At 39.1% G+C, this 27400-nt stretch overlaps 1 protein-coding gene across 5 annotated transcripts in view; it reads right to left on the bottom strand.

Moving 5' to 3' along the window:
* Positions 1–7699: 7699 nt before the first annotated feature.
* Zdhhc21 (zinc finger DHHC-type palmitoyltransferase 21) overlaps positions 7700–27400 on the bottom strand; it is a 54929-nt gene continuing 35228 nt past the window's right edge. For all 5 annotated transcript variants that reach the window (XM_057784098.1, XM_057784100.1, XM_057784096.1 and 2 more), the window contains 3 exons: positions 24603–24719; positions 15538–15581; positions 7700–14979 (listed from right to left, as the gene is read on the bottom strand). In XM_057784098.1, coding sequence (XP_057640081.1) covers positions 14847–14979; positions 15538–15581; positions 24603–24719 — 294 coding nt within the window. In that variant the 3' untranslated portion in view covers positions 7700–14846. The remainder of the gene's footprint in view (positions 14980–15537; positions 15582–24602; positions 24720–27400) is intronic.

The following is a 27400-nucleotide window of genomic DNA, read 5'->3' as shown; positions in this document are numbered from 1 at the left end:
GTGATCCCATATGGGTCTGCCAGGTACTCTAGCACAATGTAATGAAGAAATTGATCATGATTGATAGACAGGAAATGGGCTGGAAGCCTCAGAATTTCATAAAAAGCATCATGTCAATAGCAAAGGTTTAAAAAAAAAGAGGATGTTTCCATCACTTGACAACAAGCTAAGGAAATTATAAGGAAATGCCTTATTTGTTCTTTATACAACCAAACTCCACTACCAGCAGGAAGTAATAAAAAGGGTACTCAAAGAAATGATCCTTAGGTAGGCTGATTCCCAGTTTTCTGAAAAACCATCATACTTATTTCCAAAGTGGTTGTACAAGTTCACATTCCCACCAGCAATGGAGGAGTATTCCCCTTACTTCACATTTTCTCCAACATAAGCTATCATTGGCGTTTTTGATCTTCACCATTCTGACTGGTGTAAGATGATCTCAGATTTGTTTTGATTTGCACTTCCCTGGTGGCTAAGGATGTTGAACATTTCCTTAAGTGTCTTTTGGCCATTTGAGATTCTTCTGTTGAGAAGTCTCTGTTTAGCTCTGTACCCTATTTTTAAATTGGGTTATTTGGAATTTTGATGCCTAATTTCTTGAGTTCTTTATATATTTTGGAGATCAGTCCTCTGATGTGGGGTATACATAGTTTTTCTTATATTAGTTATAACCTTCTTTTATTTTAGAAAAGAAAAGGAAACTGTGGTGATATTTTGTTTGTGCTCTAACAAATAAAGCTTGCCTGTAGATCAGAGGGTAGAGCTAGCCACTACTTAACCATGGAGGTTGGAGCTCTTCACACACAGACAGGAAGTGATGTGGCTGGGTGGAGAGAGGAACATAAGGCAGGAGGAGACTGGAGCTCGGCCCTTTTTCGGCTGAGGAGTTAGCAAGGTAAGAACTGGCTGTGGCTTGTCCCATTGTCTCTATGATCTTTCAGCATTTACCCTGATACTTGGCTCCAGGTTTTTTTATTATTAAGACCAATTAGAACTCATTCAACAATGAAATGCTCCAGAAATATTTTAACAATAAAGGCTAGAAAAATTAGATGCATGCTATTTAAATGTCAAAGACACAGGTAACACAGGTCAGATATGGAATATAAACAAAACTGTATATGCATTGTATGCTTTCACTGACACATGTGTGGTGTGGGTGCACATGTGTGTGCCTGCACACTCGTGAAGATCAACGCAAAACATTAAGTATCTTGTTTTAATTGCTGACATTTTGATTCAGGATTTCTCACCAAACCTGAAACTCGCCCTTTCACCTAGGCTGGCTGCCTAGAAAGCCCCCAGGATCTGCCTGCCTCTCCCCCACCAAAGCTAGGCACACACGCACATAAAGCCATGTTCAGGATTTGAACTCAGGTCCTGTTGGTTTCATAGGAAGTGCTCTCATCCACTGAGCCATTGCTTCAGGCCCCACAACACAATTTTGATAGCATATTCTCTCCACTGTTTTTTTTTTCCCCTATGAATCCCCAGTAGCAAGCAAATGTGAACACAAAACATTTGGATCCAATTCCTTTCATAAAGGAAGAGCCAGAGCTCTTTAATCTCCCCTCAAGTGAAGTATACATCATATCAAGCTGATCTTCATTTCCCAGAAAAACAAAACAGGCAAGCCAAGATCCACAAGCAACACTGATCAATTCCTGAGGATTCCACAAATTTCAACCCAACAGTGAGACAGAAGAAGGAATGGCAGCTACTGAAAACAAGCAGAGCCCAGGTGACCCGAGCTTCAGCATGTCCTCAGCTTACACTGCTGCGTTCAGATTCATTCTCTGACATGTTGATTTCAGCCCCCTGTTCCTACTCTCTTATCCTTTAAAGAAAATCTCCAGCATGCATTATTTAATTCAATTCTTTAAGCATGCTTATAGTCTCTCTCTCTCTCTCTCTCTCTCTATATATATATATATATATATATATATATATGTGTGTGTGTGTGTGTGTGTGTGTGTGTGTACACATATATACAAACATGTGTATATATGTATACATATATGTGTGTATACATATATATGTGTGTGTATAATACATATATACATACACACCACATACATGGAAGCTTTTTATAGAGAATGACATCAGATTCCCAGGCAAATGACTGGATTGGCAAATGATTTGGGACGAGGTGAAAAGAAACAAGATATCTGCTCGAGGTCCAGAGTTGGTGAAGAGGTAGATGGAGCATGCTAGCTGAAGTGAGAACTAGTCTGATCACTGTGGAGACCAACTTTCTGTGAGAAAATTATTCCAGAAAAGCAGCTTGTCCAAAGCCTCAGGGGTAGAGTGGGGATCTTGGCCATTTTTTTCATATTTTGGTCTATAGGGTAATGCTATTGAGAACAAAATTAAAAGAGAGAGGGAGAATGCTTTGAAAGGTTTATGCAAAATTTAAAAGTGATCAAACAGAATATTTTCCATCTTTGCAAAGAAGTATGTACACATGTGTGGAAATACTACATTCCAAATTTAGGACAGCATTTACTTCTCAGAAGAGAAAAGACTTTCTATGAGAGTCTGAAGGCAAAAAGTAAAGTTGTGAGCACCCCTTCGAGTGCTCATCACATTACCAGAAACTTCCTCATTTGGAAAATTTACAAGGAAAATAAACCTCAAAGACCAGCACATTTCAATGAACTGTCCGAAATAGATTATCATTTTTCCACACCAAGGAGCTTTTTCCATGTTGAGAATATCTAAGACAGCGCTGAACACTCATTAACAATGTCAGACACAAAGGTATAACAAGCAGATGACCCCTCCAAAATAATGTGTTGATAGCTTCCAGATTGCAACAAAATATGAACTTGTTTGACCGAAGGAAGCATATGCCCTACAACTCCACAGCTTACCCATTTAGGGAACACACCACTGGCCTGGGGATCACTGCTTACCAAACAATTACTCACCCAGAGTTCCCACATGGACTTAGGAAGCATCCCGGTCATATTACTCCCAGATATTCAAGTTCTGCCAAGAATCATCACACTAGATCTAGGGGACCCATCTAGCTTAAAAGCATCATGAATTTCAGTGCTGAGGATAGATATGCAGGCTGTGCCCGGTTTGGGTGACTAAGGAGTCACATGCATGACCAGAGTGTCATCTGAATGTGGGTATCCCAACTTCCCTGTTCGGGATGTTTCGGCAATTTTAACCCCCCCCCCAAAAAAAAAGGGAAAAAAAAGGAAAAATATGACTACTTGGGTATTTGATCTTGAAGAGAAGGCACTGTTCGCTTGTGGACAAGGACTAATTGGAAAAGCACTAGAAATGAGAGGCCACACAAAGAATGTGCTGTGACCGAGACCAATGTTTTTATAAGCAAGCTTGGATGTCATTTTTTTTCAAGCACATATCCTCTATCCTTCCTCAGTGCTGTTTGCTCAGCTGGATGTCCACAGGGTCCAATTTTCCCTCCAATTGCCCTTGCACGCTAACGTAATTGCTGCTCTATGGGTAATTGGTCAGCCTAGAGCAGCATCCGAACGCGTTCGTTCATCTGCACTGTCTGGCAAGTTGCTGATGACTCTGCCGTCTTAGAGAACTGTCATGAATTTTCAGCGCTTGCCTTTCTAACAAGGCTAACTCGTGTGGGTTTGGAAGGGACGCTGCACTTCTAAGTGCTCAAAGCTAGAATACCCACCAGCAGCCAAGGTTTCCTGTCACACTGATACAGAGAGAAAATAAAATCAAGCCTCAAATACATATTTTCTCTTCTTTGCTTTCCACCACTCTCCTCCCTAAACAGTCAAAAGAATTAAATTTGAACAGAGTAGGCTAAAAAAAATAGCAGCGAGCCAGTTTCATTCAATGCCCTTGATGACGAAACAAACCCATTCGCCGCATCAAGCTTCCATCTAGAGCACATTCTCGACAGTGCCGAGGTGGGTGGTAGCACAGAGAGCAGACCCTCGGGGTGAGCTTGGAGCAAGGCTGCCCACTCTTGAGGAAAGCACTGGTATTATTGTGAATGGCGGACTGAGCTGGCCAAACCCCCTCAACACTTGCGTGACTGGAGAACTCTTCTTTTCTACCTGGGTAGTGGGCATTTTCTCAAACACGAGTGAAGGTTAACTGTTCCTTCAGGAAAAACCAGTGGTCACAGAAGGCTACCAAGGCTACTCAAGCTTTCTACATCCACTAGAGAGCGCAGCAGTTCCCAGCATTCCTCGGTTTTCTGACAAGAACAGTGGTGACATCGGTCAATTTTATTTTCTGTGACGAACATTCCCAAGAGAATAAGACCAATGGATTTTAAAGAGTATTATAAGAAACTATTATGTATGGATTATGTGTGGGTTTACGAAATTCACTCTTTGACAAACATGCATAATGCATGTTGATCACTCTAACCCCTAATCTCTCCTGCCTCCCTGCTCCCTGTCTATCCTCATCCTTCCCTACCAACATCTTCCTCACGTTCAATTTAACCAGTGGCCAACTGCGTGATGGAGGTTGGGAGCCGTCTGTCTGAGCTGGGTAGACTCAGCATGGGGCAAACATCTGAAGACAATGACCCCTCTCCCAGAATCTATCAGTACTAAACAAATAGCTCAGCATAGGAGGGTAGAGCCGCGCCAAGGATTCTAGGCGAGGCCACTCGAGTGCGGTGCAGTGTACACGGCCAGTTTGGAGATCGTGGTTCCAATGATTGTATGGACCAAGAGGTTGGCAGTCCACACTAGCTTTGGCTCTGACGTATTACCCTCCCCCTTTTCTGTAATGAGTCTTAAATGGGGTGATGTTAGCCCTAAACTGTCGCTTTCCTTCAGTCTCTGCATTCACGACAGTGTATACGTATAAACAGATACTTGGGTGGCAGTTTGATGCTATGTCAATGTAGTTAGATAACAGTAGTAAATTTCTTCCTTAGACTTAAGACTTCCCCGGGCATAGATTGTTAACTGTGTTTACAGTACCAGACATGGACTCCCTTCTGTGGAGTGGGCCTTACATACAGAGGGCAGTTGGTTGCACTCCCAATAGCTGTACCACTGCTGTATGGGTAGGCACATCTTACCTAGTACCTGGGTTAGTGGTTCACAACTGGGTCAGACCATTGATGCCTCCCCTACCAGCACCCCTAGCAGCCTACGGATTACCTGACCCTATGAAAACTCACCAGCAGGAAGGAAGTTTCCAGCTAATTCCAACTGGGTTTCTGTCTGCAACTGAAGTGCATGGCAATTAAGCAAGGGTCTCAGCCTCCAGTTCTGCTGAGAAATCAAGGACTGACAAGGACTTCGTTATCTTGGGATCCTCTGGGACCTCCCTGACCAGTTCATGTGAAGGTGTCTGGTTATTTGTTTAGTAACCCACTGTTTCTAGAAGTAGTTTTTATCACCCATGTAAAGTAACTTGCTTCAACTATTTATCTGAATTACAAGACAACAGGTTCCCACATGGCTTTACTGTTCATTTTGGTTAACCCCCTCACTGTCTCTTTATCTCTCCAATCCTTCCACCTTCTCCTCTGCTTAAACCTTTGAACCCTTAATGTTCCCCTTCTCTACTCTCCTCTGCCTGTGCCTCACTACTGCCCTCCTATCCAGAATCCCTGCCACACCATTATCCATTCCCCTGCATTCCACATGCACTAGAGTTAGAACTCATCCTCAGATGAGAGGTTGCATTTGCCCTTCTGGGCCTCAACCAGTATACTGTTTTGTTTTGGGTCTGTTTCTTCTATTTATCTGCAAATTCCACTTTTCTTTACAGGTGAATGAAACTACATTGTGGATGTACACTTCTGTTATTCATAAGGTGGTAACAGCTACGTTGTTTCCTTTGCCTGTGGATATGGCTACAGCAGTAAGCATCATTGACATGCAGGCATCTCTGGAGTGTGACAGTTCTTTGGGTACATACTGTAGCTGGGTCACAAGGTAGCTTTAGTTCTTGTTTTTTGAGAAACTTTTAGACTGACTTCCGAAGTTGCTGCAACAGTTTCCAGTCTCAGCCACAGTGTACAATGATTCTTCCTGCCCACATCCGCATCAGCATTAGCTGTCATTTGTATTCTTGACGACAGCCACCATACCTGGGGCACACTTGCGTTTTTGTATCATACAAAAGAATACTCAGTTACTTCAAGAGCCTGGTAAAATACCCCTTCCTTTTCCAACTACATTCTCAGCACAAGACTAAGTCTCTTCAGACTACAAAGTAACAATGTAACTGATTAAATCATAAAGCGATGTAAAACCAACTTTCTTCTATGAAGGCAGCTATGCTTTACAAAAATACTAATTAAAATTGCTAATTCATGGTGAGTTCAGGTTTAAATACATACTCACCTAACTTTCTGTCTTATACTTGTCATTCTTTGTATGTCTGTTCTGCGTATATGCACGCATAGTTATATGCAGGCACCTGCAGAGGGCAGCTGTTACATCCCCAGGAGATGGAGTTACCCAGTTATTAGTGGCCTGACATGACTCCTGGGAACCAAATTCAGTTCCTTTTCAAGAACAACAAGCGCTCTTAACTGTGGAGCCATCTCCCTAGCCCCTCCCTTACAGTTGGGGTAGAGTAAACATCAATAAAGATAACACGTAAAAAACACCAGGATCTGGAGCCGGGCTGTGATGGTGAACACCTTTGATCCCAGCACTTGGGAGGCAGAGGCAGGCAGATCTCTGTGATTTGAGGCCAGCCTGGTCTACAAGAGTTAGTTCCATGACAGGCACCAAAGTTATACAGAGAAACCTTGCCTCGAAAAACAAGAAAGAAAGAAAAAGAAGGAAGGAAGGAAAGAAGGAAGGAAGGAAGGAAGGAAGGAAGGAAGGAAGGAAGGAAGGAAGGAAGGAAGGAAGGAAGGAAGGAAAAAAGAAAGGGATCTGCAATAATTTTTATGAATATTAAAGAGGCCCAAGGCTAAACCATGAAAACTGTTGTAATGTATCTCCACTGAGCTAATGTCATTTGGAATAAGAAAAAAAAGTGATGTGAAAGGAACCAGTAAGACTAACAGTCTCTGAACTTGTCAGAAGGCAATGAGTGCTTTGTTTGATTCACCAAACACAGCAAAATTTAAAGTCTCATCTACAAGTTATGTTAGTACAAAGTATCTGTCAAAAATGCTTTTCTGTTGGGAAAAAAAAAGTAAGAATTTCAAAGGATAAAAGTTATTCATTCTTCTATCCCCAGGGCAACCTAGCAGGTCACCTGTGTGGTCCTGACACATTTGTGCTCAGCTCATTCTCACTAAGAGACTCTGTGTTCACAACAAGCAGCAACTTGAGGCTTGCCCATAAAAGTCCTTAAAGTCTGCATACAGTAATGTCCTGAGCTTTCAGTAACTCCAAACCTCAGGATGTAAGGCAGTGCCCAGAATGAAACTGTACTTCACATTTCACTGCACGAATTTCTGTAAAATAGCATCTAGAATAATAAATACATTAGGCAGCTACTGAATGGAGCAATCTGATCTCTAAAATAATATGCCTACTTAGGAATACTGACAATTTTAAATGCAATACGTATGCATAGCTTTTCCTGAATCTGTAATGAATTCTGTGACTGTGGTAGAAGAACAGCCCAAGACCACTCATTTTAAATACTCACCCAAGGGCACAACATTTGGGGAGGGAGGATTCTTAAAACATGGTAGTTCTAAAATCTGGAATTGGGGTAGATTTTAATAAATAAGGAGATATGGGGATTACAACACTCCTATGTTTTTCAAAAATATTTATTTAAAAATAAGATTTCTAAAAATACAGTACATAGTACATTTCAAGAGAAGTAAAAATTCCACAATTTAAATTAAAAGCAATTTGCAAAGAAAATAGAACATTACATGAATAAAACAAAATCACTAAAATAAATTAAAAGCAATGTTGTTCTTAAGGTAGATACATACATAGATTGTTTTCATTCAAAGAGCCAGGGTGGACTTCTCCTCTTAACAAATGAGTACAACGCAGCTCCCACCTGTGGCTTCCTCCCGCCCTCAAAGCACTCTGACTTCTCCATGCACTTTTTCCTTATTACCACCAGCAACAGAAATGTTAGTGAAGACTTAGAGCAACAGACAAAGAAACCAGCAGACAGGCAGGCAAATGGCCCTCAGATTACACGTACCAGAGCTGAATGAAAAGCACACCCGCAAGTCTGAAGACAGGGTCTTCCTGGGCCCCTGCAGCAACACCATTACTAAAACTCAAGAAGGCTCTTTCATTTAGGAGTCTGAGAACTGGGGCTGACAGCGAATGTTAGTGTTGTGTGGTTATTACACTTGCCAGACTAAGCCCAGGCACAGCGCATGCTCATCTACTGTGGTCCATGGACTGTTCTCCTGAGAGCCTATTCTGTCCTTGGGCTTGCAACCATTTATCTGAGCACCTCTGACTGGGGTGGAAGTTCCTCCTTGTGTATCTTCAGTTGCTTTTTTCCCTATCTATATTAATTTTTTCTTTGCTTTTTAATAATCACACAAAGACACAGAAAGCAGTGATAAATTTGTTCCTATCTACAACTTGGAAAAAATTACTACACTCTGCCTTGTGAACAATGGACATGCAGTGGGATTATTAAGAAGCTATCCAGTGGTAACACAACTCAGAAGAGACACAGTGCTGCCCCCGCCCCCCACCCAGTCCCTGCTTCCTCTCTCTGCTCATCTGGACACACTTCATGCACATGAGCTCCTCACTTCTCAAGTTTTAGACTTGATTTTGTCTTCTATTCAGAATTCACTGCAAAAAGCACACATTGTATCAAGATTAAAGAAGCCGCAGACTAAAGCTGATGGACAAGCACAGCATTTCCAGTGTGACCGTCTACTCTCCCAGGCCCGAGGCACGGCTGTCTGCAGAGCTCCTGGGGAGGAGAGGGAAGTCACGCAGCAGGATTACACCTGGACAAGCCCATCCACAGGATTGGGTTCTGCCAGTTATGAAAAATAAATCACTAAAACAAACAGTTTGTAAAACAATCTTACTCTAATTTTCATGTACAGTAAGCAGCAGCATCCAGACTGCTTTTGTTGCAAAGTTCAACTTCTAAAAGGATGCTCACTTAAGGAACTTCTGCATTTCCGTGTGTGTGTGTGTGTGTGAGTGATTTATATGTTTTTTAAAGTGTCCTTTAATTTCATCTTATTTTCAAAATAGGAAAATACCTGTATCATTCTTTAAAGCCATTAAGGATTATACCTACACACAGAAAAAAATGTTAAATTCTTGACTTGTAATTAATAATGGACCCATTATTTGCCCTGTATTTTAGCATACGGTTGAGTAGTCATCAAAAGTGTCTAATAGAATACTTTGCTTATATAAATAAAAGCTTTTTTTCTCTGCCAAAGTGAAGCCAAGGGAGAAAGTGATTCAATAACTTTAGTAGCTTCAGTCTATTAAAATACCTTATAAAGTAACCACACTATATTAAAATACAAAATTAAAATCCATACCACTCTGCATGAAAGAATAAAAGCTAAGTCTAAATAAGAATCATTTTCAACTGACTGCGCTCAGCCAGCATTCACAGAAAGTAAGCCCTGACAAATGACTGTTCACTTCTTCAGACAGATGAGAAACTAACCCCAGCCAAGCAAAAAGAAAATCAACTCTTTGGTTCAAGAATTAAGAATGTAACTCAAAGCTAAAGCGAATAGCACCAGGAGGTCTCAGCTGCTCAGGTTGTAAAACACGAGTTTCAGGCACCAGTACGTTAAATACCATCACCCACTCTGGCTCAGACATAAAGCTCACAGGATGCGCACAAGTCTTCCCTCTGACTGACAGCCTACAAGCGACCAGACACTGCGTGGAAGCGGCAGGCAAAGCTACAAAAGGAACTGTGCCTGGTTCTGGCTGCTCTGGCTATATCTTTACATATAAAGCTACTGAGATGAAAATGTTATATGTGTAATTAATTAAATAGTTGAGCAAGTGTGGAAAGCACTACCGGTATACACACGAGGTAATGAATTAAAAATGCCAACAGCAAGGAAGACCTCCAGGGTCCCAATATCAGCAAAAGAGCCCAATCTTTAAAGTGTAAACTAGCCTTTATACCTAACTGGTGATTTTCTCTGCTGAAATTAATACCTAAACTGGTGAATTTTCTCAGCATTTTTCTTTTGCCATAAGAGACTCCTAAATAGGTTCCAGTTTTCTCAAACTTTGGGCATCCTATCGCTTCTCCTCTGTATTACACATCTGTACTTCCATGTTATTTTAACATGTGTATGCTAAAAATGATGCAGGTTAATATATCCTACACAATTATCTAAAATTAAAAATAATCTCTCAAGAGCACATGGCCAGCTAAAGAGAAAGAGCCATATAAGAGGAGGTTAAATAACTCAAACCAAATGCTCCCCAGAATGAAGGGCTCTTACAGTAACACGGTGCTACTGGAAAAAGTGAGAAAAGTCACTTCTTGACGTTAAACCATCACAAAGGTAGTGTAAATGCTAAATATTAGTTCATATAGTCAGACACAATACTATTATAAAACACTTCAAGTAAACAGCTTCTAATCTTTCCCCACGTTCTGCTATAGAATATTATAGAATCTAAGAACAGCTAAGCATAAATTATACTAAAATTTTTATTTGTAGATAAATTCCGAGCATGGTACCTGCAACAGAAGGCAACAGATGTGGATACTAAATCATATCCTCACTCATTAGTTAATTACATGGTTGATAATACGAGCAAGTAGAACACTCTAAGTTTATAGGACTTACTAACTACATTTGCCAGTACATGTAATTTTCAAAGCATTAGTAGAGATGGATGAAAGTCTAATGTTTTAACTATTAGTAAATTACATAATGTTTGTAATAAATTCCCAATATATCTATGTATAGTAGAGTCCATTTCAAAACTTACATAATGAAGTACTATAGTTTAGTGAACTGTAGCTAGGTTATCTACTTATACATGACATACAAGAGAACTAGTCAGAGAACAGTCTAGATAAAAATTAGCATATGCTAATGAATATTAGTGCCATATTAAGCCGCTGCAAGACAAACTGTGATTTTTTAGCAATACATGAAAGAACATTCAACTACCCATGATCTAACACAGAAAACCATCTGGCTTTTATATAAATTCACTTGTACCTCCTGTTTTGGAAGTGTGTTCTTAATTTGAGTCTTTGTGATTAATGTTTAGAAATAACACATCTTTTGCACAAAACAGTTAATTACTTGTACGGAAGTAACCTGAAGTCTGATTAAGAATGGGTTAGAATGAGCTGCCATCCTTAATGGAGCCACCTCCATACACTAGTGAGATGCTCTGGTGTTAGTTGAGACATTCGACTCAGCTCCTCTGCATCTCTTCCGCTCTTACCCTGGTCATGAATCCAGGGTGTCTTGAGCATGCACTCTGTCACTGAGGCACCCCAGCCATACTTTATCACTATTAAGTAAACTGTCTTCTGAAAAAGAGATACTGTGTTAGCTACAACTGCAAATGGCTCTCTTACATTAACTAAAATATTTCAATACACTTTTTAAACAGAATAGCGCTTTTATTTTCATGTAGCATCAGCTAACTTAGTAATCTGGAACCTAAGTCTGGTTACAAAGCACTAAGACTCTTTAATAGATTGCTCAATATTTAGAAGACTCTGAACTCAGTCCATTATTGCCTACATTAAGTTTAATCAATTAGATTTTTAAAACTTGTATGTGTGCGCGTGCGAGAGAAAGACAGAGACAGAGAGATGATGGGAAGGAGGCATGAGTGCCAGGCATGTTTGTGAGGTCAGAGGACCACTCTGTGGAATAAGGTTTGGTTTGGTTTTTGTTTTTTTTTTCTTCACTTTCACCTTAAAATGGGTTCAGTCTTGTACAACAAATCCCTTTATGTACTGAGCCACCTTGCAGGCCCAACCCTATAATTGTTCACCAAGTGTAACTGTAGCCAGTAATAACACTCTAACTCTGGAAGTCCAAGAAATAATTCTGCTAATGTAAAAATGTCACTGGACACACATTTGGCTAAAACTTACAAATAAAGCCTTCAATGCAATATGCAGACTAATAGGAAATCTCCTGCTCAGCTGATTTCCACCACTCCACATATGGAGTTATTCCCACGGTTATTCAGAGTGACACATGTATCTAAAGACTTAACTCTGACTGAGAAGGCTTTTTAAAAAGCAAAGAAAAAATAGTATTGTTAATCAATTATTGATTATTTTAAGGCAATTGAGTCTGTATATGTGTGGGACTATTCCAAAACTGAATTGAAAAAATTAAATGTATTCTTTAGATATCCAGCAAAACACACTGGATGATATGGTTGCCACAGTAATTGTAATAAATGTTTTGTTCTGTAATAAAATAGTAATTTTAAAGTAAGTTTTCATAATGATAACAAGTTACCAAAATAAGGCTTAAAGTAAAGTATGAAATAGTTTGTCCTAATCTAAATTTGTGATTGACAGTAAAGTGTACAATATACATACATGAAGCCAAGCAATTCACCTAGGAGAACCATCACCAACAGTAACACGTTCATTTTCAATTTTCATAAAACTTTACACTTTTATACAGATATTCCCATAGGTGTGTACCTTCACAGATTGAAGGTACAACCCACTAATAGGACAGTAAAAGCCTCTAGAGCCAGAACAATTACATCAATTAGCCAAAAGAGGGCGCAGGAAGAACATAGGAGCTTAATCCCTAGGAAGGGGCCAACAGGCTTTTCTCTAGGAATCCAGTAATGATTACAAACCCCTAGCGGGGGCAGACATATACATTTGACAATACTGCATAAGTATATATAGATATACTGCAATATAGATTATGTAAATACATTAATAATAGCATTTCTGTAGCTCAAACTAGTGCATTGGTTTGTAGTCCAATAACTGAAAGAAACTGCAGAGGGATATCAGGACCTGGGGGAGTACAGACAAAGGGAAGAGATTGTGCCTAAACCTAAGAAAACCAGACCACACATTCCCAGCACGGGAAAGAGAACACCCCCATTATCTCATGTCAGAGCTACTGCTACTCCAAAAGCGTAAGCAAGTCTACAAATCTCCATACTGGGCCTTCACTGGCTCTGCTATGAATGCTCCAGGTCTTATGTGAACAGAATACATATAGCTGAAGTCATCAGCTTGTATCTCCCTACATTATATACACACCACTTCCTTTTAGAATCTATCATCAGTCAATTTAGTCAGTCAGCTTGCACAAAATCCAACCCCTTTGCCCAAAATAAACAAACTAATTTTATGTTTCCTAACCTTTATAAATATTTCTTATATTAAACTTACTAAATGTCTTAGCACCAATAAATATTTTCATCTGTCACTTCTAAGTTTTTAAATAATAAACATAATTAGAACATGAAAATATGGTATTAATATTTCCGAAAAGAGATTATTCTATTACTTCAGAAATTTTATAAGACATTTACAGTATCTGAAAGAACCAGTCACAGTATAGCTGACTGGCTAACAATAATAATCTGTTTCAGGATTTCCCAGCTATGATTCCTTACTTTACAACTACCTGAAAGTAAAGTATGTATATGGTTCAAGAATGGTAGATTTGTTCAATATCATTTTCAGGGGAAAGGTCACTAGCACACACACTTTTCAAACATGTGGATATGCGGTATTCTAAATAAAAAACTGAAATAATACAAAACTTCTTCGCATACAAAAAGGTTCCATGTTTGTCAAGGACCATCACTACCATAGATCATTCTATTTGAAGATAATTTCCTGACATCAGCAATTAATAAAATGTCTCTAGAGTGATGCAAATTATAGCTGGGCAATGAAAATTCAATTTCAACCTGGGTGATTACTGGTATATAAAGTTAATGATCTACTTTTAAACTTTGATATGAGTTGACCAGTATTTATCATATAATATATAAACTTTCGATGTGCACAGTAAGATCTACTGGTAGATAAGTAAAAATATACATACTTTAAAACACAGTATTCCTTTATATACTGTGTATTACACACTATCCAGTTATACTAGCATTTTAAAACATCTGCATTCTGATATAACTGCACTTGAAGAAATAACTGGAATTATTGCAAACTTCCTATCCTTTTCAGTCATTAAAATCTTAGAGTAAAACAGGAATATATGCCTGACTGGTCACAAATTTCTCCTGGGAGCAAACATTCTAACAGCAATCAATAACTGCAGCAGAAGGGAAAATTAATTTCTCCTTTATAATAAGGTAGTAGTTGGTGCATTACACTCGGGTGTCGTATCTCACTTTGGATGAGCAGGAAAGAAGAAGGAAGCATCAGAGAGCCGCTCCCAGGCAATAACTGCCCTTTGTTGCTCACCCTACACTGCATATTAAAAACCCTGCAGCACATAGAAAAGGAAGTAGTAAAAAGCATTTTAACTTATATTCAAAAAAGAAAATTTACATCTAAGAAAGTATATCAAGTTTTGTAAACCTGAAGAATTAAATTCAAATTTGGTTAGTACTATTTAAAGGTAAACATTAAACACCTCAAATTTCTTATAAATTAAAATTTAAAATACTGTGAGTAGTGAAGGAAATTTATGTACAATTATTTCATCCCAATCACTGCCTTTTGAGTTTAGTAACAAAAGCATTTAAAGAAATCCCCGTGAAAGGCTAATTTGAAAGTAAACATGCTTTTAAAACTTAAATATAGATCTTGTATTAGCCCCACAACAGGATCAAGATCACTATTAAAATAAAGCCTGGGGCACATTATGAAGCCCAAGATTGGTGGGTGGATTTTAATTGACTTGAAGACTGTCATAGTTCTATTCTCATGAAACCTGTAACGCATTTCCAGCATGGAGGACCCATCTGTGCCCACCATCCATCTGTTTAGACGTGATTGGCAAAGTGGTAGGGAACTCGCAGTGGTTGCCTCTGCCTGAAAGGAATGAACCACAGGATCTTCCAACGAGTGCCAAAAACTTCTGAGAAGGTCTGCTGCCATGGCTTTCGGGGCCGCGATCTGCAGAAGACAGCATTATTAGTGAAAGACAGCACTCCCATGGTGCACTTCAGTCAGCTAAAACAATGCAGGTTGGCTGGGGATCCATTACTGGACTCGGATGCATTGTGTCCCAGCATCACAAACACAGCTTTTCTTTCCATGTGGCCTGCAGCTGAGCTTCAGCTCTGGACAGCAGATATTGTATCTGCATCGTCAATCAACCCAGGGTAACTTTGGAAGCAGAGGAGGAGCTCAGGGTAACAGAATGTGTGTCAACAACACAGTAGCAAATCTCTTTTGATGTACTTTTACGACAAATAATTTAACTTACTTCTGTGAGTCAGAAAACTGGAGTTCTCAGTACTTATTTTGTTTAAAAACTCTGATGGCTGAAAGACCCCTATTGTAAGACTGGGATATGTCTGTCTAGCTTGGGTCTCAGATGGGGCACAAAAAAAAAAAAAAAAAAAAAAAAAAAAAAAAAAGCCACCATTACTATTAATATATGCACACAATTCTCAAAGGTGATCAGTTGTTTTTATTTTTAAATAAAATCATTATAGACTTTATACTTACATTTCTTCACAACAGTTTGACATCTTTTCAATAGATGTTGTATCCTATTAAAAATAGAAAAATTATTTTCAGATGTAACAATACTTCTGGCTTACAGAATATTTATGTCTATTCAGAAAATATTCTAAAGATTTAACAAGTCTGTATATCTTTACAACCTGGAGTCCCCTTAGGGAAATAAAATCAACAATATCATGTGAAAAAAACTACTGAACTACGAAAGTATCAAAACCCTCTATGAGAACCATTTCATTCAGTTATAACCTCTGAGGATACCTGATTGCTTAGTAATTCTGTAAAAGCCTAGTTATTTCCATTCAAATCAACTGTCTACAAATATGTATCAAAAATAAATGAATATCAAATAACACATAAAACCCATCAATGAATACAGAACTACCAAGATGCAGAGAGTAGTAGTGACTCTGGGTTTTATAGATTTCTATAAATAACAAAATTCAATAAGGCAATCTATAAATTGATCATGTTACAACATCTTTTAATATAAAAATATAAGTTAGAAAACAAAACATTTCTTTTTTTCCCCAACAAACAAACCAAATCTTTACAACAATACAATCTCTTCTGGGTGTTTTAAAGGGTGTAACGCAGGCGTAGAAGGAAGCACTTCAGCTGAAGACGGTGTCTGGGACTGTCGATGCAAACTGTAGTAACGGAGGATCTACCAGCTATGCTGCACAACTGCCATGAGATCCAGACACCCAACATACGGAGTGCACAATCTTACACTTAGGTAAAAATTTAGAGTGTGAGCACATTTTGAAGCAATACTAAAAAAAAAATTTTGCCTTTTCCCCAGACTTGACCTTACTAACTCACACATGACAGACAGAAAATAACACTATTAGTCAGAACTATTCATGGAAATACAGAAGTTCCTTTAGTGGTGCTAATCCACAGCCCTTTACAGTTAGCCATGCTAGATGAACACTCATGATGACTGTCAGATATGCTGAACAAGCAGCTAGCCTCTAAAAAGGGAAATAAATCTGGTTTCAGACGACTAGGAACAAACAGTAGTTTTATTTACAGAGTTTTCTGAAGATTTGTTAAAAAAAAAATGGCAGACTTGCTACATCTTCTATATACATAGTTTTTTTTATTATGCCTTGAAGTTGATGGCATTTGACAATTCTGTTGAAAATAAGCTTCTTTTTACTGTGCTGCATAACTTCCTCTCTAAACAATATTTTACTTATTCTAAATGAAAACACAGCCTACAAATATATGAGAACATTTCTTAAGAACTTAGAGGAAAGCTGGGCTTCAGGCTCACATCTATGCAGGAGTGGAAATGTCATTTTAGTAGCGTCTCGGGTGTGGACATGTAACGTGACGGCGAAGGAACCCACACCAAAGTGCTGAGGGAAGAAGGACAAAGTCATTGCACGCTATGTCCAGAGCTGTGGTTCTCAACCCTAAATACAATTCCTCATGTGCTGACGCCAACCACGAAATAATTTTTGTTGCTACTTCATAACTGTAATTTCGCTATTGTCAGAATCGTACTGTGAATATCTGATGTGCAGGATACAGGGTATTCAACTCCCGTGAAGGGGCTCACAACCCATATGTTGAGAACTGCTGATTTAAAAGCAGGCGAATTCCTGAAATGCAGCCACTGACAACACCTGAAAGCTATGTGAGGACAGGCAAGGCGGGGTCCATCCACTGTCACCACTAACCCTGGGGACAACTTTTACTGTACAGAATCTACACTGAGTAAATTTACTTGTGGTTCTAAAAAGAATCAACTTTAAAGACTCCAAATTTAGTTTTCATATAGAGAAACCTTTGAAGTATTCGGACAGCTTCAGGAGACAGACAACACTCCTCCTTAAATGTCTTTCACAGGATGAATTGTTTACTGAGCTATAAATAGGCGTTGGGAGGCTGCCTGAATTAAGCCACTGTTTTCTCTTGAACGACAAATGCTCCCCTCTACCTCTGCATCCAGAATACTGTCAACACAGACACAGCACAGTCTCTACCTACGCATGCAGCAGAGCACAGTGAGCTCTCACTCTGGAAGCAGCAAGCAGGGGTCAGAGTCAGACAATCCCATTCACAAGCAGGCCCGACTGCTCAGGACAGAGCCCGTCTGCAGGAGAAGGAAAACCATCCTATCCACAACTGCTAAACTCAGCCTACTTTGTTTTTTGTTGTTGTTGTTGTTTTGTTTTGCTTTTTTTACAATATAGACAAATGTGAGTTTTTTTTAAGCATACTGAAAATACTCAACCCTTCCAGTGGCACTAGGGAGAAGACTAACAAGACAAATGTAGTACAACATACAGCCTCAGATGGCTACCAAATAAACCATTCTTTCAAGAACGTGAAAATCACATATTTACTTGGCATTGCTACAATTAGTTCTGAGAAATGTTTATACCCGGAATGATCTCATGATCAAAACATCTAACCCTCCAATCAGCTTGTACAACCGAGCAATACAAGAGGATACCTCACTGCTTTAAAAACTGGAGTTCTTCATTTAAAACAAAAATCAAGTAAACCCAGCAAGATTTTCAGAGACAGGTATTAACTTTCCTAATCTCTCTGTCAAAACTTTGTTTTTTCCATTTTTTTATAAAAAGAGTTATCTATTTATTACATAGGCAGCGTTCTGCCTGCATATGTGCCTGCTGTCTTCTCTTTATGGCTAATTTTGGTGTAAGAAGGGATCTTTCAGATTCTATGTAAAATTATGTTTGACTGCAACTGGACTGTGTCTGGAATGGAGAGAAAAGGATTTCTTAGCAGAAGGGAGTGATAGATTTACTGGAAAACTGAAATGGAGTGTAGTATGAAAAGCAAGAATTTATCACCACAGCTTTCTTGGTTAACAGGCTAGCAGGGCTGAGAGCCAGGCCCTGAGCACAGAAGGCGATAACCGCTCTCCTGTGAGTCCACTCTCACCAGGTACCACACTTGGACACATATGCTGTGCTGTGGGGAAAAGAACGCATGGGAGAGAGGCCTTAGACACCGAAAACACATAGAGGACAAACAGTCCATCTGGTTACATTAACTGTCTTCGGAGGTAGAAGAGTCCTTATCTTTGGGCCTATTTACTCTGGAACAGTTTCCAAAAGGACTTTCTTACCATTCCAGACGTTAAGACCTGATGAGAGTAAGGCACCATTAGAGACACATCCCTGAAGACAGCTCCATAGCTTCCACGGGCACCTCAACTCTGTTCTCGTAGGTTTCCTTGGCTATTAGGCCTCTATGCTGCCCATAGCTACCTAATTTATGACTCGATGCTGACTTAATATAGCCTTGGAAACACTTTTCAGGGAAGTTTTTGTAGTTCATGATCATATACCTGCTCTGTCTCTGAGTTCTTACATTATGAGCTTCATTTGATTGCTAACTAGTACGGAAACAGCAGTACATTCAATTTTTTTATTTTACTTTTAGTTATATGTTGTGTGTGTACGGTAGGAAAGAGAAGGTACGCACGTGAATGGAGGTGCTCATGGAGGCCAGAAGAGGGTGTCAGATCCCCGGGGCGAGAGTTACAGGTGGTTACAAGCCAACCCATGGAGGTACTCTGACCAAATTTGGGATCACTGCAAGAGCAATACACCCTCTGACCTCCATTTAACTTTAGAATCAAAAGCACCTAGCAGGACAAAGCTTTTGGTATACGTCTGTAGGACTGAACTAACTCGGCAAATCAGAAATAGCGTAATTCTTTAGTTTTAATTTTTTTCAAGGTGAAAGCAGGGAAGCCCTCCTAGCCATCCCTGTCCCCAGGACTCACTGGTTTACTCTAGAAATGGGCAGTTCCTCAGCATCCATGGCTAACAGAGGACCAGCTGTGTCTTTTATTTGGAATGTGAAGTTGACATAAACATTTCATCAAGAACAGGACAATAGTGCAGAGGCAGAAGGTTTTACATTTATAGCTACTGGAAACCTCTTTCCAAAATGACTTCTCTGCTTTTCTCCATCAAACCATCATCTGCCTATATAAAATTGGTAAGAAATTAAAGCTCCATATCTCAACTACCAAGTAGTTGTTTTTGTGAGGTTTAAATGGATCAATATGTATTAAAACTCCTAGTAAATCTTCAATGACTGAAGAATCCTCATTTTTATTTTTTTATTAAGCATTCCCTCATGCTTAAAAAGAGTATCTAATTATATCAGTTATTCAAATTATGTGTATAGGAGTTTATAATGAAAGATAAAATGACTGAGGATATATATGTAATCCTACAACCAGAAGGGGTTTAAAATCCATTCGTAAAGCAAAAACTTGAAAGTATATAAACCATTGTTCATTTACTCATCTATTTATATAGAGTAACCAGCTACATAGCAAGGTCTTTAATAAATGAGCAAAGATTTCCACACACACACGAAGAAACCACATAGACACACATAGATCACAGAGGGTGACTGTGACCACACAGACACATATAGGTCACAGAGGGTGACAGTGACCACACAGACACACATAGGTCACAGAGGGTGACAGTGACCACACAGACACACATAGATCACAGAGGGTGACTGTGACCACACAGACACACATAGGTCACAGAGGGTGACTGTGACCACACAGACACACATAGGTCACAGAGGGTGACAGTGACCACACAGACACACATAGGTCACAGAGGGTGACTGTGACCACACAGACACACATAGGTCACAGAGGGTGACTGTGACCACACAGGTACACATAGGTCACAGAGGGTGACTGTGACCACACAGGTACACATAGGTCACAGAGGGTGACTGTGCAAAAGGTGTTTTATTGATGATCTCACAGTCACCAAAACAGCTGAAAGAACTGAAAATCTATGCTTCCAAGTGAGACCCAAACCTATGCTTTCATATTTTAACATCAAAATTAGACTTCCGATGAGGTTTCTGGTTTTCAATAGTAGATACAGAGTTAGGGAACTGAATGCACCTTAGGATTAGGGCTTGGGAGATCACCAATGAACCAACAGAATGTGTGAGAGAGACACTTGGCTTCTTTTGGCAAAGATCAAAAGTCAATACATAGAAAATCTACGCGTCTTCTAACCTCACTCTGCATGTGAATTTAGATCATGAGCTAATGAAATCAAGTTCTTGGAAAAATGCCTACTAACAATAAACAGTATGTTTAGTAACACAGCACATAAAGTGTCTCTACATTGAGTGACGGTCCTCTAAGAAGTCTATGCACTAAGGATCTCCATTAGCATTATCAGAACACAAATTGTTTTCAGCTTTTCCATTCACTTGACTGTCTGATGCAGTCCCTGAACAAATCACACTGAGTAAAGAGGAAGTGAGGTATAGAAACACTTCTGCTCAGAAACACAATTACACAAGTTATTCAACTCCACACATAATTGTAATTACTACAAAAAAAGAGAAACTAGTCTCTATAAAATTCTTACTATCTACATACAAAAAAATATATCCAATGTTAACATAGAATATGAAAAGCATCTAAGAAATATAATAAATTTGGGCAATATTTTTAGGGTTTTAAGACAGCATTAAGAGCCGGGGGTGGTGGCGCACGCCTTTAATCCCAGCACTGGGGAGGCAGAGGCAGGCGGATCTCTGGGAGTTCGAGGCCAGCCTGGTCTACAAGAGCTAGTTCCGGGACTGGCACCAAAGCTACAGAGAAACCCTGTCTCGAAAAAACAAACAAACAAACAAACAAACAAAAAGACAGCATTAAGGAGATGTGTCACATAATTTTACAATCGGAAAGGCTGTATTAGAAACACACACACACACACACACACATACACCTTAGAAAGGAAAGCAAAAATGCCAGAGATCTATCTCTCTTTAAAGAAAGATGTTCAGTGCTGGCTGCAGCTAAGTATGCTAAGCATGATTTGCACACAGACTACATGACTGACTGACTGATATTTGGCAAAACTCAATTATAAAGATCAACAATTCCAAGTCTATATTTCTGAATACATATTAAAAAGCAAGAAAATCTATTAACTGATTAATAAAATCTTACTTAATAGCTAACCTCATTTAATCTGATTTAACATTTTGAACATGAGATAATTTTCATTGCATATGATTAACTCCAGTGAAAATTAAGTCACCATCTTAATTACAGGTCTATTGCTGTAACCAGGACCACGGCAACTCTTAAAAAAAATGAATCATTTAATTAGAGCTTGCTTACATTTGCAGAAGAACATGGTGGGGAGCAAGGCAGCACACAAACCTTCGTGGTGCTAGAGAAGTATCTGAGAGTTCTATATCCTGATCCACAGACAGACAGAGACAAAAACAGACTGACTGAGCCCGACACAGGCTTCCGAAAGCTCAAAGTCCACCTACAGTGACACACTTCCTCTAAGAAAGCCACATCTCCTAATCCTCCCAATCCGGTCAAAGAGTTCCACTCCCTGATGACTAATTATTCAAATATATGAGTCTGTAGGAACCATTATACTTCAAACCACCACAGTCACCATGTACTAATAATTCTTTCTATATTTAGGCAAATATTGACTGCAAATCAAACAAGGGTTGGAGGTATAAGGAGAAATATTTTCTCTGTAAAGATTTTTAAAATTATCTTTTGTATTCAACTAGAATCCAAGAACATCTGTGAGACCAAGGCAACAATCACTTAGCTTTATTAAAGCTGCGGCTCACTATACCCCAGCTTCACCGCACTGACCAACAAATGCACTGCGCTCCAAAGAAGACATCAGGAGCTCACACAAGCGCACAAACTCCTGTGCCCAGGAAACGGAAATGCTTGCACACAGAATTTAGACAAGTTGTCAGAGGAGTGTCACAGCAAGCAGCAGGTCCGTCAGAACCTCCCCAGAAACACTGGCCAGCTGTTAGGCTTCTTGATTACATCTCCTGTCAATGGTAACAGGACCAGTGCGACTAACCCAAACTGTCAACACTGGGGCTCACCAGCATGGACTTCCCTCTTGCTGCCTGAAACTATGTCAATTACATTAATAATAGATCACTGTCTACTTCATTCAGATACAAGAGCAAAAGAGCTAAGTCTTAGTGAGGGCTGCTAAGCTAACTTGTTTTTTAGATAAAGGAAACTGCATCAAAGCCAATTGCTTTTGTAAACATGACTTTCAATTCAGTTACAGTGCACAACACATACATTTAAAGCCTAATTTAAATCAAATGTGAAAATAAAGTAAACCCTTAAAATTCTGCTTCAGATTCGTCAGTTTACTAAAATGCCTGACTGTGTTACAGTCCTTTAATTTTGGAAATGAAATTATGAGGGGGAGGAGTATTCATCCCAGGTCAAAGAAAACAATGGGGAAATAATTATTAAAATTGGAACCCTGCTTCTATGAAATCTTGGCTAAAAGTATAGGAGCCAGCATTTGTTTTGCCCATTTATTATTAAATAGACCCATTCAAGCTATGAAACTCCCAACTCTCCCTAAGGAAATTATATCCTTTTGGACTAGGGGAGGGGGCACAAGGGTAGGGAGATGAATCAATCTCCTGTGACATCTCCATTGCTCTAATGCTATCTCCAAATTCACACTAGCTCACAGTGTAGAGATCTGTGCATGCAGATATGATGAAAAGGTGTCCAGAAAGTATCCAGAGATGAAGCCTAAGCACAGTCTACATTTTTAACTCCCTAAACAACTTGGACAGTATGGTAACAATTTACATAGCATTGATATTGCATTAGGTATTATAAAGGATCTAGAAATGATTTAAAATATATAAAAGATGTATGTGCAAATACTATGCTATTCCAATAAGGGATTTTAACAGTTACTGTGAAGTTTAGTATCCATAGAGCATCCTGAAACCAATTCTCTATAGACAGCAAGGGGCTGTATAGTTCTCAATTCTAGTTCATACATATATATATCCATCCATCCATCCATCCATCCATCCATTCCCAGGCCAGTACCACAATTCTTGAATACGTTGTTTAGTGGTAGGTGTTGAGGTTTTCTTGTTTATTCATTATATGTTGGTAGGCACTTAAATGACCATATGTAATATCGATGGTAAACAGAATACAATGCTGCAGCCCCTTTGAGCATGCATGCATACATACACTCAAATACATAACGTCTACAAGGTTATTTTGACAAGGTTGGTCAAAAGGAATGTACATTTTAAATTATGATAGGCATTGACAATTTACCTTCCAACAGTTTAAGTCAAATTATATTCCTTCCCATAATATTAAGAAAGCCTAGCTGACCTACATTTTCTCCAATGGACGATTCTTTTTTCGATTCTTACGATTTTTCTCAGTTTTTAAAATCTCTTTGCTATGATAGAAGGATCTGAGTATGACTGCTCTAAGAAATGACTGACACTACAGTGAGTCTCATCTCTCATTGCTGCTCTGCCATGTCCTCAGACTGGCCTAAGAAACACATGCAGTAAATGCACCCACGAGAAGAACAGTACCTGGCACTGCCAAGTGTTTGCTGTAATTGTTCCAATTAAGTGGTATGAAAAATGACTGCATCCAATGTAGAGAAATGTCAAAGTAAACTTGCCATCCCTCAAGACATTGTTCCATGACAAATATAAGAGGAGGAGCTGACAGTCTTTCAGACAGACTCAATAGTGACGACTTAGTAAGTTAGTCTGAACATCAATAAATCAATTAGGACATCCAAGAAATGGTTTAATTACTAATAAAATGTTTGTCTTAGCAGTTCTATCTTTGGGAATTCTTAAAGAATTTTTAAAAGAAAAAGTAGTGTTATCTGTAACATAGGAAAAAATGGTGTGTTATAAGAGGAAACAAGATTAGAAAAATGACTTCATGCTAGATGCTAACACTAGAAGCATCTAGTGTTACTGATATGTCATCAGTAAGACTGTACGCACAAGGTCTGCTGTCATATAAAAATACTCTGCTCATTTTTAAGAGGGATGCAAAATTTTAAGTATCCTTTACACACAATTAACAGCTGTAGGCAATATTCTCCTTTAACTTGTAAACGTTACATAACTTTTTAGAATTAGGTCCACAGTTACAACATCTGCTTGTACATGTCAGTTTACACTGAAGATATACTTACTGTGATGATGCCAATCAGCTGTGTGTAGAAGAGTCCAGTTATTCCAACTAACATGGTAATGCCCATAAAGGCAGCTAGTCTCATGATAGCCAGCTCATGCCGAACAACAAAGAGGTCCTACAAAGAGAAAGGAAGTCTTAAGAACTGCTTACTGTTGAGACCATAACCAATATGCCACGCATAAGTATTCCCTTGCTGCCTTAAAGAAACCACCTGCTCCGTTTGTTCCATGTCGGCAACACAAATATTAGAAATTTTCAAAAATAACTTTAGAACTTAAAGTTGTAAGGATTTCACTACTGTATTATACCTTGAAATAACAATCTCTCTCAATACCAGAGTTGCTAGTTACTTTTATTTTTAAAGACTGCTTATGGCAGAAAACAAAAATCGGAGAAGGTATGGGATGTTTGATCCACAAAGTAACATTTGTTATCACACTGTAAAAATTTTGTAATGTACAGGCATGATTTATAATATTAAAATCAAGTGACCCAAATACCTAATAATTCTCTAATGTAGCTACAATGAGGGAAAACCTGTATACCAGGACACAGGACAGCCTCCCTAGGCGTACTCCGTTCACTCTTCCATGTAGTCAGCCCTGTGGCACACACGATAAACAAAATGATGTGCTCAACACACCCAGGAACTATAGGTTACTGAAGAGATGGAGAAGGAACATGGTGGGAACAGGAACTGTGTTAAGACAAAGGTCATTTGGCCATTTCCAGAGAGTGGAACTGAGGATTCTTAAAGTGAACTGGGTTCTAATGACAAAAACAAAAACACTTCATTTAGCCTCATGGTTACTGAACATACCAGAGGGAGTCAAAGACTTAGGATTCTCCAGGAGCTTAAGAAGCCGTTAAACTTGGAGTAAAACAGCCAGTTCTTAGATGCGACAGGTGGAGTGGAAGGGTGCCCAACACAACCAACCACTGGGTGCTGATGGTCTTTTCCTGATTTAGGATAGGGATTAATGGTGTTGTAGCAATCCCAAAGGGTAGGGCCAGGTATGGTGGGTGCAAGCATCCCAGAGCTTTGGGAGATAAAGGAGGGAGGACAAGGTGGCCAAGGTCAAGCTGGATAGCATGGAGCCCAATTTCTGAAGAATAAATGAATAAGTAACAGAAAATAAAATATTAGGTGGCTGCTGAAGGAACAGTGTTTGCTTAAAATAAAGGACTGATGTCTTTCTGTGGATAAAGCATTAGACTCACAGAAAACATCTTGTTCTATACCTTCAACACTTATTCATTAGCCTAGAAAATTTAAAACTTCCCAAGCCACTTGAACTATTATGTAGCACTCAAATACTAGGCTGTCAAATTCTGAATACTTACAAAAAATAAAAACGAGAAGAAGTGATGTACTTCACACATGAAGCAACTACTTGAGCATTACAAGAACTGTGTATTTCTTGTTCATCTCATGTGCGAGAAACCCCAGATGAACAAAGAAAATCCACCCTACTAATTCAAGCCATGAGGAACACTCAAAATACATTCACTCCCCAAACATCTCCGGGAGCCTATCACGTGAGCCGTGCCCATGCACAAGTCAGTGCAGCTCTCCTTCCAACTTCGCAGTGCCTGCATCCTGACATCCTTCCCGTACTCACGCACACAACAAAGCCAGAGTCCACTCCCCAAGCCAAGCTCCACAGTTAACCACATGTGCTTCCTGGTCATCTGGCAGGTCTGAAACTACACTGCTGTTTTCGTTAGGTTTTATCCTTTTGAGAGTTACTGACAATGGTTTGGGGTGCTGTGCCTTCATTTCCTATAAGTCTCTGGGTCTTTAGTACATGGTTTATGTGGTAGAGTGATTTGAGACAAGGGTATGCAGAAATTACTATTCTGAACTGACTACTTTGAATCAAATAAAATCTGGCCTGTCTGCTTCCTATGAAAAGATAGAAAAGATTTTTTTTAACCAACTACAATTTACAAATGTTATTAATGTGATAAGACTAAAATCATCTATTTTTAAGATTATATGTGCATTTGGTGATATATTTAAATTACCTATAGAATAAAAATTAACATAGAAATTGTTTATCACTTTTATAATTTTAGAAAACTAGACTCCAAGTTCACACATGTGTTACTTATATTAATACTAAACTCTGCCTTTTCTTTCTTTCTTTTACACAGAACAATTTTAAAGTTCCAAGCTGCCTTATCAAATGCATCAGCATCAAGAAGCATTTGTGCTCAGAATCTTTGCTAACAGTGTTACTGGGTGAACATGGCACCAACATTCATGTGTCGAGGTCCTAACCCCCAACACCTCAGCACGTGAGTATCCCAGAACCTGACTATATTTGGAGATGGAGCTTTTGAAGCTGTGACTAAATTAAAATAAGACACTGAAGTGGGCACTCCTCCAATATGACTGATGCCCTCGAAAGGGAGGACATGTGGGCACATAAAGAAGGTCCAGGACTCTTCTACAGAGGAAAGACCACTGAGGACACAGTGGGATGATAGGTGTCTATAAGCCAAAGAAACAAGGAACAGTCAGATATGCTGGCACCATAACCTTGGACTTACAGTCATCATAATTAGGAGGGACAATTTTTTTCTAAGCTACACAGTCTGTGGTATTTTGTTACACTAGCCTTACCATACTAATATAAGCATGGCACACCATTCATAATTAATTTGTTAAATAAATATAACTAAGGTACAACTGGCAAATATTAGCACATGGCATTTCCCCCAGCTAAGTATTCAAGAGTTAAGACTTTTTCTCAAGGACTTCTTGGGGTTTATAATCTTTCCTTAGAGGCA

This window comes from Chionomys nivalis, chromosome 11, assembly GCF_950005125.1.
Source record: "Chionomys nivalis chromosome 11, mChiNiv1.1, whole genome shotgun sequence".
NCBI classification, from domain to species: Eukaryota; Metazoa; Chordata; class Mammalia; order Rodentia; family Cricetidae; genus Chionomys; species Chionomys nivalis.
Note: the sequence above shows the minus strand (reverse complement) of the source record. Positions and strands in the feature narration are given on the sequence as shown.